We start from the raw sequence: 18,485 nt of genomic DNA, 5'->3' as shown, positions 1-18,485 counted from the left end.
CAACAGTGGGTGCGTGATTTTTTGGGGGCAGGCTGTAGCCATGGACATGCTATGTGCTCTGATGGTGAATTTGGGCTGACCCAATGCAAAGATCCTGAGGATCCATGTGGATCCATGGTTTGTAACCACGTTTTTGCACCATTGCAGCCCCAGGCAACAGTGGGTATGTGATTTGGGGGGGGGGCAGGCTGTAGCCATGGACATGCTATGTGATCTGATGGTGAATTTGGGGTGACCCAATGCCAAAATCCTGAGAATTCCTGTGGATCCACGCTTTTTAACCACATTTTTGCACCATTGCAGCCCCAGGCAACAGTGGGTGCGTGATTTTGGGGGGGCAGGCTGTAGCCATGGACATGCTATGTGATCTGATGGTGAATTTGGGGTGACCCAATGCAAAGATCCTGAGGATCCCTGTGGATCCATGCTTTGTAACCACATTTTAAGTGGGGAGCGAAGGAAAAACAAAGAAGGGACATTAGAGGGGTGTGCAGAGAAGCAGCTGGCTAAGAATGCAGGAGAGGGATTTAACGGGAGGGAGGAAAGAAAGGCAAAAGTTTCCCCCCACCCAAGCCAGCCATATCTCTCTCTCTCTCTCTCTCTCTCTCTCTCTCTCTCTCTCTCTCCCCTCCCTCCCTCCCCCTCTCTCGCCCTCCCCCCCTCTCTCCCTCCCCCTCCCCCCTCTCTCTCCCTTCCCCCCTCTCTCTCCCTCTCCCCCAGCAGCACCGGAGCTTGCCTGGAGGGGAGGGGCTTTCCCTGCTCTTTGTTCCGTTTCAGCAAACACAGCAACAACAGAGGGGGGTGGGCAGTAAGACCCTGAGGCAGAATGCAGGAAAGCAGCCGCTTCCTCTTTTCAGGTTTCGCTTCTCCGTGCAGCGTGCAGCGCCGCGATTTGATTTTTGCATGATTTTTCGGCTCCAGGGACCACACATTCGCTCTATAACACGCACAGACATTTCCCCTTCCTTTTTAGAAGAAAAAATCTGCGTGTTATAGAAGGAAAAATACGGTATTTTAATGACAAGAAGTATTCAGGTACAATAGTTCTTGGTGATTATGTCGAAAAGGGATCAGTTTGAAGTCATAAAACCTCGAAATCCTCCATAAATTGGTGCGGCAAAGCATAGGGGGATCAAAGTTGGGGGATCAAAACTAAGTTAATGGGGCAGCCGCCCCACGAAGGATCCTGATCTTCAATCAGCACGTCGTCCTGTAGCTCATTGTGATGAAATCCTAGTGCCTATCTTCGGAGAACTTCCTGACATTAGTGACGAAGATGCCTCCAGTGTTGAAGCACATGAAGAAGAAGAAGTGGTTCTTGAAGATGATGCTCCACATCCATTTTCCCAAAAGCAGTTGAATGATCTAGTTCGTGACCTCAGCTTGTCAAAGGACTCTGCCAAACTGTTGGCATCCAGATTGAAGGAAAAAAACCTCCTCTCTGACAGTGCTCGCATCAGCTTCTTCCGCAACAGGCATCAAGAGTACCTCCGTTTTTTCTTGGACTTGGTGTACTGTGCAGATATTGTGCAGCTTCTGCTCAAGCTTGGAATGCCACAGTACAAACCCAAAGATTGGAGACTGTTCATTGACAGCAGCAAGTGATCACTGAAATGTGTTCTGCTACACAACGGCAACCAGTTGGCCTCTATACCCCTGGCTCACTCGAGTACAGTGAAGGAGAACTATGAAGCGGTGAAGTATGTGCTGGAGAAAATTGGTTATGATCAGCATAAGTGGTTTATTTGTGTTGACCTGAAGATGGTGAACTTTTTGTTGCGACAACAGTCTGGCTTCACCAAGTACCCCTGTTTTCTGTGCATGTGGGATAGTAGGGACCATACTCAGCATTACACGAAGAAGGACTGGCCTGTGAGGGAGGAATTGGTGCCTTGCAAAGAAAGGAACGTCATCAACGACCCTCTGGTGGACAGAGACAGAATACTCTTCCCACTACTGCACATCAATCTCGGCTTAATCAAGCAGTTCACCAAGGCTCTGGACAAGGATGGTGACTGCTTCACTTACTTGCACCAGGCTTTTCCAGGATTGACCATGGAGAAGTTGAAAGCTGGCATCTTTGATGGTTCTCAGATCCGTCAGCTCATCAGAGATCCAGAGTTCGGAAACTCAATGAACGAAGTGGAACTGGAAGCGTGGAAGGCATTTGTTCTGGCATTGAAGAACTTTCTTGGCAACAATAAGGCCAGAAACTACGCATAACTTGTCAACAACATGCTCACTGCTTTCAGAAACCTGGGCTGCAACATGAGCGTCAAGATGCACTACCTATTTTCACATATGGACCGGTTTCCTGAGAACCTGGGTTCAATGAGTGACGAGCAGGGGGAGAGATTCCATCAGGACATGAAAGAGATGGAGACCAGGTATCAGGGTCGCTGGGACGCAGTCATTATGGCTGACTACTGTTGGACTCTAAAGAGAGACTTCCCTGCCGCTGAGCATTCCTGGAGTTCCAAGAAACAGAAGCTCAAGCCCTGAAGTTTGAAAAATGGTGAAGCAACATGCAATTTACGTGTACTTACCTTTATCAATGCCCACCATTCAGTTTACAGGAAACCTGACCTGATGGAGAGAAACGGATGCCATTTCCTGATTCAGCAGTGCAAAAATACCCTAAATCAGTTGTAGAAATCTAGACAACATTCAAAAAGTAAAAAATTGTTGCCCAGTGTAATCATGCCAGTTAGAATGATTTATCCTTCTGATGTGTAAATCACAGTCAAAATAGAAAGTCCCCTTTCCTTTGTGAATTACATGATACGAAGATGAAGCTCACTTCAAAATTCCTGGTCGTCTCAGTTGGCATGGGAGGAAGATTAATAGTTATTAAGTGTTGAAAGATTAATAGACATCTTTGTTATCATTGAAATAATGGCATCAGGCCCTTCTTGAGATTGGGTGGGCAAATCAGTATTATCCAATAGTGAACATCAGTACAGGACAACCAGGATTCTACTTCAAGAATTTGAAAATTTTAAATATAACCTCCTTCTGCCTTACAAGATTATACTGGCCCCAATACACAGATCACAGAGGCCCCCTCCCACCATCAAGAAATTGCTTTGTGCTTTCAGCTTTGACACTATTGACCACCTGTGTGGAGGAGAGAGGGCAGATCTGGATTGAGTTGTGGGATTCCGTGTGCATTAAGTGCAACTGCACTTAAAGGCTTTATGAACAGATGCGAAATCATAGACACAGAGCTGGGTTGTGAAGGAGAGGGAGCTGGGCTCCTTTACACATGCACCCACTTTCCAGCAGCTTCTTATGCATGTGGCGGATGCACATAAAAATCATACTGTTGGTTCGCAACTCTCCTTTTTAAAAAACTGTTTTAGTTAAGACCAAGGATATATAATGAGTATGCAGTACATTGCTAATTTGGATTTAGAATGTCTCTTTTAGACTGTCAAAGATACATTGCGGTTAGCTTTTTATACTGTTTCTAATTTGATGAGGATAAATTCACTGATCATGAAACCTGGAATTGTAAAACTGCAAGGAAACTGAGTAAGTTGAATTGATAATGAGCAACAACAGCCGCTGCAGGATGTGTTTTTGTTTAGTTATTTTAATTTACCTTCTCATTCCAACTGGCACAATTAAATGAACAGCAGGCATGGTACGCAAATGGAAACAGTACAAAGCAAAAGTTGGTTATTTTATCTTACCTCATTTTGGTATAAGATTTATAACTTATGAGGCTTGATTCAGCTTTTAGCTGCATGTTACTAATAGCCCATCCATGAAGTACAAGAGAACTAGTGAATCTTAACAATACATACCCACAAATTTCCATTTCTGGATCACCTCATCTATAGGAAATGTGCTTTTTGGTCAGCATAAGGAAGCTCTTTTTGTGTGTGTGTGGCAGTCCCCTGCCTGTGAAATGGTCTCCCAGGGAAGATTGCCTGGCACTGACTTTGTCATCTTTTCAGTTTCAGGCAAATATGCTCCCTACCAAAAGGCATTTAATTAGCAATAATTATCTGGCATTTGGTGGCTGTTTGATGTGGTTGGATAGTTTATGTTCTTGGGTGATTTGGCGAAAGGAGGTGAGGGCCTTTAGCACGTACAGTGAGGGGGAGAAAGTATTTGATCCCCTGCTAAATTTGCCCATTTGCCCTCTGATGAAGAAATGACCAGTCCATCATTTTAATGGTAGGTTTATTGTAGCTGTGAGAGACAAAATAACAACAGGAAACCCCCTGGAAATCAGCCTGGAAATCTTACTGACTTGGAGAGGAGTGGGACAAAATACCTCCTGAGATGTGTGCAAACCTGGTGGCCACCTACAAGAAACGTCTGGCCTGTGTAATTGCCAGCAAGGGTTTTGCCACCAGTACTAAGTCATCTTTTGCAAAGGGATCAAATAACTTATTTCACTCCTTATAATGCACATCAATCTCTGACTTTTGTCTTCTGGGTTTCTGGGGTTTTTCCTGTTGTTATTCTGCCTCTCACAGCTACAATAAAGCTACCATTAAAATTATGGACTGGTCATTTTTTCGTCAGGGGGCAAACAGGCAAATTTAGCAGGGGATCAAATACTCCCCCCCCCACTGTATGTATTGGTTTAATGACTTTTCTGTCACATTTTTTATCTTTGCATTTTTATTGGCTTCCAGATGTACTAAATGGCATATAAATTTAGTTAAACTAAAACTCAGGAGAGAATACTTGTATGGTGTGATCACTCAGAACAGCCCTGTAGTCCTCCAGAAATTGTAGTCTCAACACTTCCCATCTACCCAGCCAGCATGACCTGTGGTGAGGGATGATGGGAGTTGCAGTCCAATATTTGCCATGCTAACTGGGATGGATAGGAAGTGTTGGACTACAATATTTGGTGGAATTGCAGGGATGTTCTAGAATTCCTGTCATCCCAGACCATGTCTTCCTTTTTTTGCTGCTCTTATTTTAAACCACCTATCAAGCAGTATGAATAGTTTGACTCCAAAGCAATTACCATCAGCAAAAGCATATCTCAAGTTGACACTCAAGACATTTGGTCTCCACTCTTCATGAATCTGCTTGAGCAAGTATACTTCATAACCCACATATATATATTTCCCTACAAAACCACAGGAAAATATATCCACATTACCAATGTAAATCTCAAAGTAGAACCTCTTGGCACACATAGGGATTATAAAACTGATGGAAACATCTCTAGTGCTGCTCACCAAGGAGTCAAAAGGAATAAATGGTCACTTGTGACTTGGAATCTAGTCATACTCTATGTATTATGTATTTTATTTCTGAAGTATTGAGAGTTTCTTCTGATGATATTCATCTGCTTGCCCTCTATACATTTTTATGTTTCCTTTGTAACACCATATAGGTTTTATGTAAATTGAAATAGAGTGAAATCCACTGACGTTCATGTGCAAGCAGAACAGAATTCCACTTACATAATAGAACTAGAGCTTTCTCTGCCCCTCCTTACAGTTCCCTGTGTGCACCCACAACCTATTCTGGAAGGCTGGAAAACCACAAGAAGGAAGAGAAGAGGGGGAAATCCTGTTGTGTAAGTGGAAGTCTGCTCCCACAACACTGGATTTTCCCTATAGTATATAGGATGTACAGTGGTACCTCGGTTTTTGAATGTCTCCGTTGACAAACATTTCGGTTTTCAATTGCCGTAAATGCTTCAATTTTCAAACATGCCTCAGAAGTCGAACATGCCAGGCAGCTTCCGCTGAGTGCAAGATCCTGAGGCCTAGCTGTCAGTTATTGAGTTTTCAGTTTCTGAACGTTTCAGAACTTGAATGGTCTTCCGGAATGGATTATGTATGAAAACCGAGGTACCACTGTATAGGAATATGAATTTTGTCTTATATTCTAAATTGTGATTAATACAGCTAAGGATAGAGAAGGCTTGAATAAATAAAACATCAAAATGACAGAAAATAAGATGCTTAGGGTCTTTTGTTCTGTACCATGAAAAGAAATTCATAACTATTCACTAGTTTGTTGTTGGATAAAATTTTCAAAGGGTTGCTCAGTGATTAAACACACATTTTTAATTGTAATTCGGAGTCACATGTTTAGATTTATATATGGGGGTGTGGGGAAGGTCTCTGTAATCCCACTATGTCATGTCATAGACATCCACTGGCAGTTGATTTCACACAATTAGCTAGAACAGGCAATACCTGTATCAACATATATATTTCTGCAGTATCTAGACATGACTCCTTCTCCATTTATTTAGGAATCTTCCCTATTTAAAAAAATGTAAGTCTTTCAGGAATAACTCCTTAATTTCTCCAATGTTTTCCAATTTCTTACTCAAACATTAAAGGGTTGTGTAGCAAACACATGGTGGTGGTATTTTAGGTGTTGACATGGTGCATGCTCCAGGTCCAGGACAGAATAGCAACACTTAAACATCAAGTAACCCCCTTCAAGGCTTCAGGAAATAATCAAGTACTCTTAACTGAAAAAGGATTTTCCAAAGAAATATTGCCCCGTGCAGTGACCCATGTATACAGAGCATTTTCTGGATCAGACATATTCATCCTGATCCTCAAGTGGTTTGGGGTTGTCACCTTTTCTTGGTTATTCAAGTTAGGTTGCTGTAGTTGTGCAGTCACTTGATTTGGCCTCTTTACGGTGTGTGTGTGCCACTCTAGAATCCTCGGGGTCTCCTTGCCAAATATGTATGAGTCCCTTGATACGCTAAAATAATGTGCAGAGGATTCTTTCAGAGTTGACAGTTGACACCTCCTGCATGAGGGTAGCCAGCATAGGGCCCCTTAGTTTTGTTGGACAACTCCTACCATCCCTGACCAGACCTCCCCTTCCATAAGATTATTTCTTTTTGGAAACATAATAGTTAAAATAATGGTTTTATTTAGAATACCTGGCAACTGTCTATGGTTCATGAAAGAATGATTTGCCTGTGAGGTACTTAAACGCACGGAAGGATAAAGGTGAATAATGAGGAGGGTTTCCAAAACCCCACTAACACAGATAGAAAAAAGGCTTGATTTATATTATAATAGCTACGAAACAACAGAGATGTTCTGCTAAATAGCACCCCTTTTATTAATAACCACTGAGATTTGAAGTTAATTTCCGTTGAATAATACATTTTCCTAATAATTGTAAATCACTTAATGATTCTGTGTTATAATAAAATTGATTATTCACATTAAATTACTGTAATTATGCACTCACTTGATGTAATGAACAATTGATCATGTAGTGTGCTGTTCTCTGTAGCTGAACCTGCAGAGTTTTTGTTGGTTAATGTTTCTAATTTTTGTTCTTGGTTCAGTCTGGTTAACATAGCATGCAGTTAATAAATTACATGTATCAGTCTATTATTGTAAGTAGGACTGGATCACAAAGATCCTGGAGTGCTAAAAGTATTTTTGGCAGCAGATTTTTTTATGCTTTAAAGTACAACACTTCGAATGAATAATAATGATTGGGGAGAATCATTGGCTAGCCTCTAAAAGTACATTGTTACCATTTTAAAAAGTTAAAACTGTTTTTATTTTTCTGTATTAATCTTTGAATGTTATGTGCATGGGATTGTTATAGCCTCTGTCATTCTTAAAAGCTGGTGTAGTCCACAGCTGATCTAGGCAATCCACACAAATGATACATTGAGAAATACATAGGCTTCCATTAGATTAAATATTACTCGAGTGGACCTGTTGAAATCAGTTGATAACTGACTTGTCCATTGATTTAAGTGGATCTACTCTGAGTATTACTTAGTTGAACACAACTGGATGTGGAACAGGATTGGCGCAAAGTGTGGGCCTGGGGAGGGAATGGTCTAGGGAGATCCCAGAGGGCTGCATTTGGCCCCTGATCCTGAGAATGCCCACCTCTATTGTAGAGATACAATTTACCACGTGCACTTTATTCATGTCCTCCTTGGTATATTGCATCACTCCAAGACTAAACTGATTTAGGTCCCCAATCACACAAGCTGATTATAAATGCTGAGGGCAAGTTTCCATCTTTGCAGAAAGAGTGCAAAATCAACTATTTAAGATGTACTCTCAATCTAATTGGTTTAGGGAATTATCAGCTGATATCCCTATCTATCTATCTATCTATCTATCTATCTATCTATCTATCTATGATTGATAAGAGATGTTTACCTCACAACATTTGCCATTTCTAAAGGAAGTGGATTTCTAGATCAGTTTCAGGCAAAGTTTAGTCTAATAATGGGTCTGAGACTGTTGGTGGTAAGTCATCTTACCAAGTCATCACCTAGTATGGAGATAGATGCTGATTTTCCTTTTAATGCTTCTGGATCACTTAATAGGTTTTTCATGGTACCATGCTGCAGTATTTTTGGTGTGATGAAATGGTAAGAGGTTTGGATTTAGACCAAGGAATACCTTGGTTCACTTCCCATTCCACCATAACATTCTGTCTCTGATTTTGGTGAGGACGAAGTATGTCCCCTTCAGTTCCTTGGAGAAAAGGTTGGAATACAAATGTAAATAAATATTTGCCAAATGATTCTGTAATAGTTCATCTGAAGTTAATATGACACGGTAACTCAGGGTTGTAATGTAATATGTAAAAGAATAGTCCTTTCTAACTTTATTTCCCATACTTAAGTGTGTGCCTTCCCCTTTGAGCTCATATCAGTGCTACATATATTTCAGGCCAGTTTCTCTTAGAAGATTCTCGCCTGATAGAAGCAGCAGAGATGGCAAAGAAAGCAGCTGAATTGGATAACACAGAGTTTGATGTTGTCTTCAATGCAGCTCACATGCTCAGGTTTGTTTGTATTTGTCTCTTACTTTTTGTCATCCTTTCATTTTTCAGTTTTGTACTCTCATTATATAAAATTCTGTGCTTGATAACAAATTTTGAACTAATGACAACATGAAATACATGCATTCAAGACAATTAATTTCCGTGTGAAGATGATTTCCCTTCTTTAGTCTCTAAATTAGATATTGTCTTACTGTATTAGTGTTTTATAGCATCAAGACCTGGTGGGGTCAGAGCCAAATGCTAAAATCCAAGCACAGATCAAGACTGAAGGGACCAGAAATTAGCAAAATGGCTGAAGACAGGACAGTGGTTATGTTCTGGAGCAGGTAGAGAATGATTTATGGCAGTGTCTGGACTACTTGAGTGACAAGTTCCTTAGACAGGTGAACCAGGCATAGAGCTCCTCAGGTGCATATTGCTTCCTCAGATCCCCTGCATCAGCAGTACTGTCTTTGGCCATTATATGAGTGAGACGCAGCAGAAAAAAGGATAATAACTCTGCCTGCCTTAGGTTTGACCCAGTGACTCAGAAAGTGATGTTCTTTGCCATTGCTGCCAAAGTCCTTATTCTGAGGTCTCCAAAGCTTTCACACATACTTAAAAGAAGCTACCTTTCACCCTATAGAAGATCTGTCTGGTCTATTCTATACAGATAGCTCTCAAATAAAGTGAAGAGCAGATCACAGGTCTCTTGGGTTTCATTTCTTTCATTCACCACTAATTTATTTTGCTTTTTAATCTTGCTGCTGCATCCATGATTACATTTCATTAACATGATAACATAGCTGGAATGTCCCAGTGCCAGCCAAAGTCATACCCTCTGCTTAAGGGCAAGTGCATTTATCCTTTATCAAGCAAGGAGATTCTGCCAAACTGGGAAAAGGTACTGGGGCCATGAATCTGCCTTCATTCCTCCCTTTGTGTCTTCTGCTTGAGTACTGGCTTTATTGCTCAAATCTTTGATTACATTAAACCACAGTTTATCATTCTTTCTGAAACGAGGAAGTGTGATGAAATGTCAGTTTGACATTGGTTTCAGATCCTGGTTAGTAACCTGTGGTTTCAGATCCTGGTTTGTAAATTGATATTAAACCACAGTTCTTCATCCTGGACCTAAGGAGGAACAGAGTTTTAATGTAGCAAGAGCAAACACATCCTGGGATAAGGGAAATGAGGACCACACTGATCCGATACTTCATAAACTATGGTTTACTGAGCCAGAAACATTGTCTGTACAATCTACTGTGTGATTCCTGATTGGCCGGAATTACCCGTGGGATTAATTCAGGAAGCTTTGCTCTAATGCTCCGCTGGCTTCTTTTACTTTCCTTCAAGCTTGTGTGGTTTGTTTGCATTGCTAAAATAGTTTTAGCAAGAAGCTTAACATTCATTTCGTTGTAGGTGTTGTGTAAATGGTAAACAAATGCACTACAAAGGGGGTGGGGAATCAAATGCTGTCCATTTTTTCAGCATACTATGCCTGAGGAAAATGGTATCTTCCAAACCTGCTTCCCTGAGGGCAGGTCTTTTTTATTATTAACTTCTGAGTAATCAATTTGTTGTCCTGTTTTCTCTTAGTTGCCAGTTACCAAGTTTTGGAAATCAATTCTCTTGTTAAACTATGCACCAGTTCTGTAATTTATCTCTGAGAAAGAAGTTACTTTTTAAATAGGTGAATTTACCTTTAAACAGTTTCCAATCATTGAGACCACTCAAGCCAACTAGTGGGCAGTAATAAATAGCTAAATCTCCTTACAAACCTAACCCCTGATATGTGCTGCTGGAACGGGGTTGGAATAAGACAGAGGTGTGTCTTATCCAAGTTATTCACAAGCTGAAACCACAAGCTAGTTTGTGAAGCTAGCAAGTTTAGGATCCTGAAACGGGGCATTATGAGGGCTGGGTGGAGCAGAACCAATTGTGGAACTGCTGTATCCAAAGCTGATACAGCCTTCTCAGAATGGCCCAGTGCAGCTGATTCCCTCCCCCCCAAGTTCTACTCACGTGCCTTCCATCAAGCCTTGTGATGCCACGATTAATCTGTTGCTCCACCCGGCTACTCGCCAACCAGAATATGGTTTGCTCTGCTTGAAAATCTATTTAGTAAATAGTTAAATCACAAAGCAATTTCAGCTTGTTTGAAAACTATGTAAAGTTATATCTATCTATCTATCATCTATCTATCATTCATCTCTCTCTCTCTCTCTCTCTCTATATATATATATATATCTATCATCTATCATCTATCTATCTATCTCTCTAAGGTGTAGAGATGTAAACCATGGATCTGCATTAAATGTTTGCAGCAGTTATTACTGCCTATTTTTAAAATAATATCATTATTGTTGATTAATTGTAAAAATAAATTATTTTTATACCCCCTCTGAAGAATTGTAGGTTCCCGATGTGATTTCAACTGAACTTTAATTGTCTCCCCTTCTGTTCCAATAGACAAGCTAGCCTCAATGAAGCAGCTGAGAAGTATTATAAAATGGCAGCTGAGCTGAGACCTCATGTAAGTACTTCCGTAGAGAGGGATGCACAGTTCAAGCCTGCTATGCTTATAGTAGTGCAAGAAAACGTGCTATGCTGAGGGGAATTTAATTTTGTGACTGTTTGATCTCTAAGCCTATGTTGCAAAGGATAATTTAAGAGATAATTTATTCATTATTACTATTCTGATGAAACCTTTGACATTTGTCAAATCAATTGCTGCAGACAGGAATCTTGATGCAGTGTTTAGAAATGCTCAGTTTTCTGCTTACTATTTGTATGTTTTAAATTCAGCTTCTTGGCCTAGATTTGAATCTTAAAAAGCATAGGTAGTTGCTGAAAACAAATGAAAAACAACATGCATGAACACCAATGTATTCATTAGTTTTTGGAGGGAAAATGAAAGGAAATGGATTGGAAATTTGTTAATTTTATTAAATTGCTTTACACCAGAGGCATTATTTTGCACTGAAAAAATAAACTGCAGCGCTATCTACAGTTCATAGAGAGGTCACAGGGAAGGGTGAAAGGGAAAGCAGTGAAATTGACATAATGGAAAGCACTATTTATTTTAGATAGAAAAAAAGATTGTTTGCTTCTTTTTAAGGTTATAGATAACATGAGGATCCTTTTTCATACATAATTGAAATGTGGCAATTCTGATGTGCTGGTGAGGGAGTGGGTACTAGTATGTTTGAAAGTAGGCAATAGGATCAAAAATATAGAAGTCACAGGCAGAAGAAATTCAGCTATCTCTAGCTGAAATTAATGGGTAGATTATAGGATCAGTTTTTATATAATTGCCTATATAAGAGGCCCCCCTTTGCCCCATCTATTTGAAATTTGACATGTCTTGTATAGGGGGTGTTATTATTGACATAGTTTCAGAGGATTGCCTGGGCCTTCTATTCTGCTGCCTGTAACTTTGGTGTTTTCACTGGAAACCAATGGAAAAAACTAACTAGTGAATGAATGCAGTTCAGATGAATAGAAACGGAAATGTTTCTGAACATGTGATTCAGGTGAATGAACTATCAGATCTATGAAACTAAAAAAAAATATGGAAACAAATTGAAAAACAGTCCACGCCCCACCCTATTTGCTAGGGATGGAACAACCTCTTCCATTTTACCATATTCTCTCAGTCCAGTTTTACTTGAGTGGGCGTGACTCTGTGGATAGCTACAGGTTGTTCAAATAATTATTTTACACTGTGCTAATGCCCAGGGGCGCCGACTTATAAAAAATATGGGGGGGGGCCCATACCGGGGTCCTGCCCCGGGAAGTTTTCTAAATTTTAGATGAAAATTAGTGAGTTTTAAAGTTTTTTAAAAGTATTTTAGAGTCATATGATCAACATTAGAACCCCGAAAACTCGACTCTCTATAACTCCACACTCCGGGAAACTCGACAAGCCTGAAACACTTTTTGGCTTTGAAAAAAGAAACAAAACATAAACACGCACGGTATTTTTGTAAAAAGCTAATTTAATTTACAGTAACAATTATGCTTATAGACTATTACAGAGCAGTGAATATATAGCTCTGAAAAGATTGAAATGATATTTAAATAAATCCTAAACTATCATTAAAAGAATAAAACATAAAATATTGCTGTCGCACAGTAATAGCACTTTGATTAATAAGTGAAATAGCTAATTTAAGCTTACTTTGAATAAGGCTGAGGGTTCATTAAATAAAAATAATATCTCAAAGTTAATGCTTTAATACAGTTAATAAAGTTAATACAGTATGCCTAATACTGTATGTAAATACTGTAATACTGTATGTAAATAACGGGCTTTAATTGGGTCTTACACCCTAAAAATATTTAAGTATTTGAAAATAACAATTACAGTACTATAGTAATATAGAAATACAGTACTAAACTAGTACTAATATTTTGAAACTGAAAATTTAACATTCTGTATGTATTTAATTCTCTATTTTATAAAGATTTTTAATATCTGACAGTGAGTTTGGAGTAGCCCAATGCAAAAATCCTGAGGATCCATGTGGATCCATGCTTTGTAACCACGTTTTTGCACCACTGTGACCCTAGGCAACAGTGGGTGCGTGATTTTTTTGGTGCAAGATGTAGCCATGGACATGCTATGTGATCTGATGGTGAATTTGGGGTGACCCAATGCAAAAATCCTGAGGATCCATGTGGATCCGTGCTTTCTAACCACGTTTTTGCACCACTGTGACCCTAGGCAACAGTGGGTGCGTGATTTTTTTGGTGCAAGATGTAGCCATGGACATGCTATGTGATCTGATGGTGAATTTGGGGTGACCCAGTGCAAAGATCCTGTGGATCCATGCTTTGTAACCACGTTTTTGCACCATTGCAGCTCCAGGCAACAGTGGGTGCGTGATTTTTTTGGTACAGACTGTAGCCATGGACATGTAATGTGATCTGATGGTGAATTTGGGGTGACCCAATGCAAAAATCCTGAGGATCCATGTGGATCCGTGCTTTGTCACCACGTTTTAAATGGGGAGGGAAGGAAAAACACAGAAGGGACAAGAAGCACAAGAGGGGTGTGCGGAGAAGCAGCTGGCTAAGAATGCAGGGAAGGAGTTTAACGGGGTGGGGGGAGGAAAGGAAGGCAAAAGTCCCCCCCCCCCAAGCCAGCCCTCTCTCTCTCTCTCCCACCTGCGAGTCCCTAGAGCACGGAGAGGAGGAGGAGGAGGTGGGCTGGAGCCTGCACGCAGTGTGACTAGGAAAGAATTAGAAGGAAGGACTCGATCCTTTCCTTAACCCTCTGCTTGCCAGGAGGGCAGGGGATTCCCTGCTCTTTGTTGAGTTTGAGCAAACGCAGCAACAGAAGCGGGTGGGCAGTAAGACCCTGAGGCAGAATGCAGGAAAGCAGCAGCTTCCGCCTTCCCTCCGCCCGCCCGCCCGATCTTATTTTTGCCTGATTTTTGCCTATTTTTGCCCCTGCGCTCCGGAGTCAGCTCCAGGGACCACACATTCACTCAATAACACGCACAGACATTTCCCCTTACTTTTTAGGAGAAAAAATCTGCGTGTTAGAGAGCGAAATTTAAGGTAATAATTTTATTAAATTGTTGGGGGGGCTGAGCCCCCCCCAAACGAATTTTTGAGGGGGCTCGGGCCCCCTCAGGCCCCATGGAGTCGGCGCCTATGCTAATGCCAGGGTTTTAATACCACACATTTAAGGGAAATGCAGGGAAGTTCCAATCTGCGTGAGGAAGCTTGACTATAGAATTCATGTTGAAGGTGGAATTCATGCTTCATGTGTATGAATTGCTTTTCCTGTTGTTTTTTGTAAGTAACATATAATGTTTAGAAACACTTCTAAAAAGAAAAGGAAACAATGTCTTTTAAAAATGTATTTGTTATTGAAGAAGTGCTTCATTCCTGGATTAAGTTTTAGGCATCATTGTTTAATATAGCATTGTGGGATGCTGTTATTGAGGTTTCCTGCCTCTCCATCCATTGCCCCGACTCCCTGCTGAAAAATTGTTCATTCTGTAGCCATTCAGCATGCTCAGTACTAGCTGAGGTGTTTTGGTGCGAGGGGACGTCCCCCCTCCCACATATTTTACTTTTTTTTAGTACTTCTGGAAATCTTAGGGTTCCCCCAAGCCTGATCATTTGTCTTCCTTGTATGTCATCCCATTTTTGCCACAGCACTCTTGGCTTGAACATCAGAAATAGACGGAATGATTGATCCTATTCAACTAACTTGTTTTGACTGAAATAGTTGCCATAAAATGCTACAAAGCTTTACAGAGTGGGAAGAAAGGATACTTGGTGTTAGATGTCAGAAATAGGCACTCTAATAATAGGATATTACTGGTTTATAATGGCACGCTTTAGATGTTCTGCCCAGAGCTTTTGTCAGTGAAACTGATTCCTTCTGGCTAAATTGAGATGTGGAAGGGAAGAAAGGAAGTGCCTTTTCTTCCCAACTCATTTATTACAGTAATACAATAAATTGTTGGAAGTGTGCATAGGTTAGTAGCAAGTGTTAAAGACTACAGGTCTTCAGGTCACTTCATATATTATATTTTTAGGTGTACAGTTAAGTCCAAGAGTACACAGCACAATGTACAGTGTGAATGCAATACATTTTTGCAAGCACATGTATAATACAGGTATACTAGGCAGCAACATCTTTCTGTTCAGTTTACATTCAATACTTAACCCAGATTTGTCCCTGCATAATGTATTAAATCACCTGCAAATTGGCATCTATTTCAGATTCTTCCTACTTGCTGGCTTCTATGTACCTATAGGAAAGGGTTTCTGAACCTGCCCCCACCCTGAAATGAATGGATGAGGACATTTTTTGCAGATCAGAATGTATTGATTCCAGTCTTTACCAAAGCTTTACAGAGCAAGACGTAGAAATTCTGCTCATCCTCAGAAAATTTGTAGCCATATGAACCTTTAGCGGCATTATCAGAACATGTAGTCTGTTGCAAAGTATTATTTCTCTATGATTGATAGAAATGCCTCTTCAATGAAAGTTTATCTGGGTTTTTTGGTCACCACAATTTGTAGTGTTCCTCAATGTATTCATCTCAGGGACAAGACCTTACCGGTAATTCTTTTTGTATGTTTAGAAACCAGGATTAGTTACTTTAAAAGCATATATTAGGCTAGTTTGTAAAAATCTAACTTCCTTCATTCTAATGACCTTTTCAAAAACACAAATAGCTCAGTTGCTAGAGCATGACACTTAATCTCAGGCTCATGGGTTGGAGCCCCGCGTTGGGTAAAAGATTCCTGCATTGCAGGCAGTTGGACTAGATGACCTTTGTGATCCCTTCCAACTCTATGATTCTCTAACTCGCATCTTCAAAGTGAACCCTATGTCTTTGTTGGATGGAGCAGTAGTTCTCTAAAGATGCAACATTCAATGTCTTGGTTTTTTATGTATGAACTAAAAAAATACCTTCAAAAGAAGGTTACTGAAGCTACCCACACATCTGCTCTTAACAAGGCGCTTTGAAGTCTGGCCTCTAGAATATCAAATAAAAGCTTACTAGATCATAGAGTTTTTAGCCCACAACCTTGGTGCATTCCTTATGAAGATGCCACAGCCTACAAGCTATCAACCTCCTGGTCTCGTATCAGTCCAGCTTACAAACTTCAACTTTTGACAGCTATAAACTTATGCCTTCACACCTTGTCAGATACAGCTGTTTCCACTCTACCACTTCAAAAAGCTTTGATTGAATATCTTACTGTAGCAACACACACAAGTGTGCACCCACCCACCCAAATGAGAGGCTTGGGATTAGCTTTGGGCAAAACAAATGCAGCCTAAACTGTATAGCTTTATTGGGAGATGGAAAGTAATTACAGCTTGAGGGTTCCATGTATGTAAATGGCCAGTATATCTTGAGCACCTTGAAATGTGTTTTTTTGTTCAAAGGTCTAGCAAGTAAAGCAGTCAAGCTGTATTGCACAAAGGAAGTCTTACAAAAGAATAAAAGGTCTCTGCCACGCATGGAATTCCCCAGCAACTTTTTGCCTAGCTTTCTGGTTTCTATTACCAGCAAACTATGCTATGCTAATAACCCTTTAATAAGAAACGGATTGTGGTGCCTCCTAATAATGATTATCATGTGCTGTCTTCATAACTGATGGCACTTTCTATTTCATTACGTGTCCAACTAATTAAAAGTCCACAGTGCTTTTCTCCAGCCTGAATCAAGCAGCCCTCGTCATGGGAGGGTGCTTTGAGGAGAAATATTGATCATGCCAAATTTGCTCCAACCATTTTAAAAGAGTGTCCAGTGTGTGTAACTGTTAGCATATCAAAATCTGGACTAGGGAGACCCAGGTTCAGATCTCCACTCAGCTGTGAAGCTTATTGGTGACCGTGAGCCAGCAGCCCTTGCCTCTCAGCTGAATCCACTTCATAGTTAGTGCTGAAATAATTATGTATGTTGCCTTCGTTTTCTTGCTGTGATCAGTCAGTGACTGTTCATCATGATAGCTGTATGGATCTCCTAGGCAATATGCCAGTGACCAATAACTCAGTTGGCAGAGCATGAAACTTAATCGGAAGGTTGTGGGTTCAAGCCTGCATTGGGCAAAATATTCCTGCATTGCAAGGGGTTGGACTAGATGACCCTTGTGACCCCTTTGAACTCTGCAATTCTGAGATTCTATGAGTTCAAGGTGCTGGGGTGCAACAGCAGGAGAAGGCTTTTGCTTTGCAGGACCTCTTCCAGATTTCTTAGTCATTCATGGTTGGCTGCTCTAGGAAGCAGGATTCTAGACTAGATAAAATTTTCATCTCAGATAGCAGAGTTCCTCTTGCCTTGTTTTGCACCTTATTTGATAATACATTTGAAAGTTATGAGATAATACACATACAAAATTATGAGTAGTCATTAAGCTAAGGGGATGATGGTTCATAACTTTTAAAATGTGATGGGTATGTAGTCATGCTTGAATAGGAAGTGTAGACTGAATTGGCACATGCCTGTGCTTTTTATTTCTCACCAATTACTCATAATCCTATAACAATTATGCCCACACAATTTTCTCTCCAGAGCCGTGGTCTGTGCCTTTTGAGTGTACCCCTCAGTGTCAATCAAAATAAAGTGCAGCGAAATATAGAGGTCACAGCAGTACATTAGCATTTCAGAAATAAAACCATCTATTTGAATTACTGCTAAAAAGAATCCAGCTAGATTTTCACCCCTTGTAGAGTATTTTAAGTCTTATTTCGAAAACAGCCCTATTAACTGATTAGATGATGGAGAGATTTCTTTTAAAGCAAAGCTTCACCTAACTGCTCGTTCATTAGTGTGCTTTTGTGATAATATTCTAAACCCTTTCTTCTAAATTATAGTATATGTATTTTTTGTGTTTTTATATTGTAAACTGCTCTGTGACCCTAGAATGAAGGGTGGCATAGAAATTTAATAAATAAACCAATGTGTTTGGTAAGAGACAAATGCTTAGTGTAGTCGTATCTGATGGAGTTTGTTTGTTTGTTTGTTTATTGAATTTATATCCCACCTTCTTCTTCAAAGAGTTCAGGGTGGTAAACACGATTCACCCCTTCCTCATTTAAGTCTTACAACAACCCCATTAGGTAGGTTAAGCTGTGTAGCTGTGACAGGCCTAAAGTCACCCACTGAGTTTAACAGATGAGTTCATATTCGAACCCTGGACCCTTGGGGCCTAGTCTGGCACTCTTAAAACCACCACAC

General features: G+C 40.4%; 1 protein-coding gene across 1 annotated transcript in view; it reads left to right on the top strand.

Moving 5' to 3' along the window:
• Positions 1 to 18,485, top strand: part of TMTC2 (transmembrane O-mannosyltransferase targeting cadherins 2) — a 204,573-nt gene that overhangs the window by 170,181 nt on the left and 15,907 nt on the right. Inside the window, exons 10-11 of the mRNA XM_081878578.1 lie at positions 8,670 to 8,784; positions 11,236 to 11,299. Of these exons, the coding sequence (XP_081734704.1) occupies positions 8,670 to 8,784; positions 11,236 to 11,299 (179 nt within the window). The remainder of the gene's footprint in view (positions 1 to 8,669; positions 8,785 to 11,235; positions 11,300 to 18,485) is intronic.

Source organism: Podarcis erhardii (genome assembly GCF_964252035.2).
Source record: "Podarcis erhardii genome assembly, chromosome: 10".
Lineage (NCBI taxonomy): Eukaryota > Metazoa > Chordata > Lepidosauria > Squamata > Lacertidae > Podarcis > Podarcis erhardii.
The sequence above is the reverse complement of the archived record's forward strand: the minus strand, read 5'-3'. Positions and strand labels throughout refer to the sequence as shown.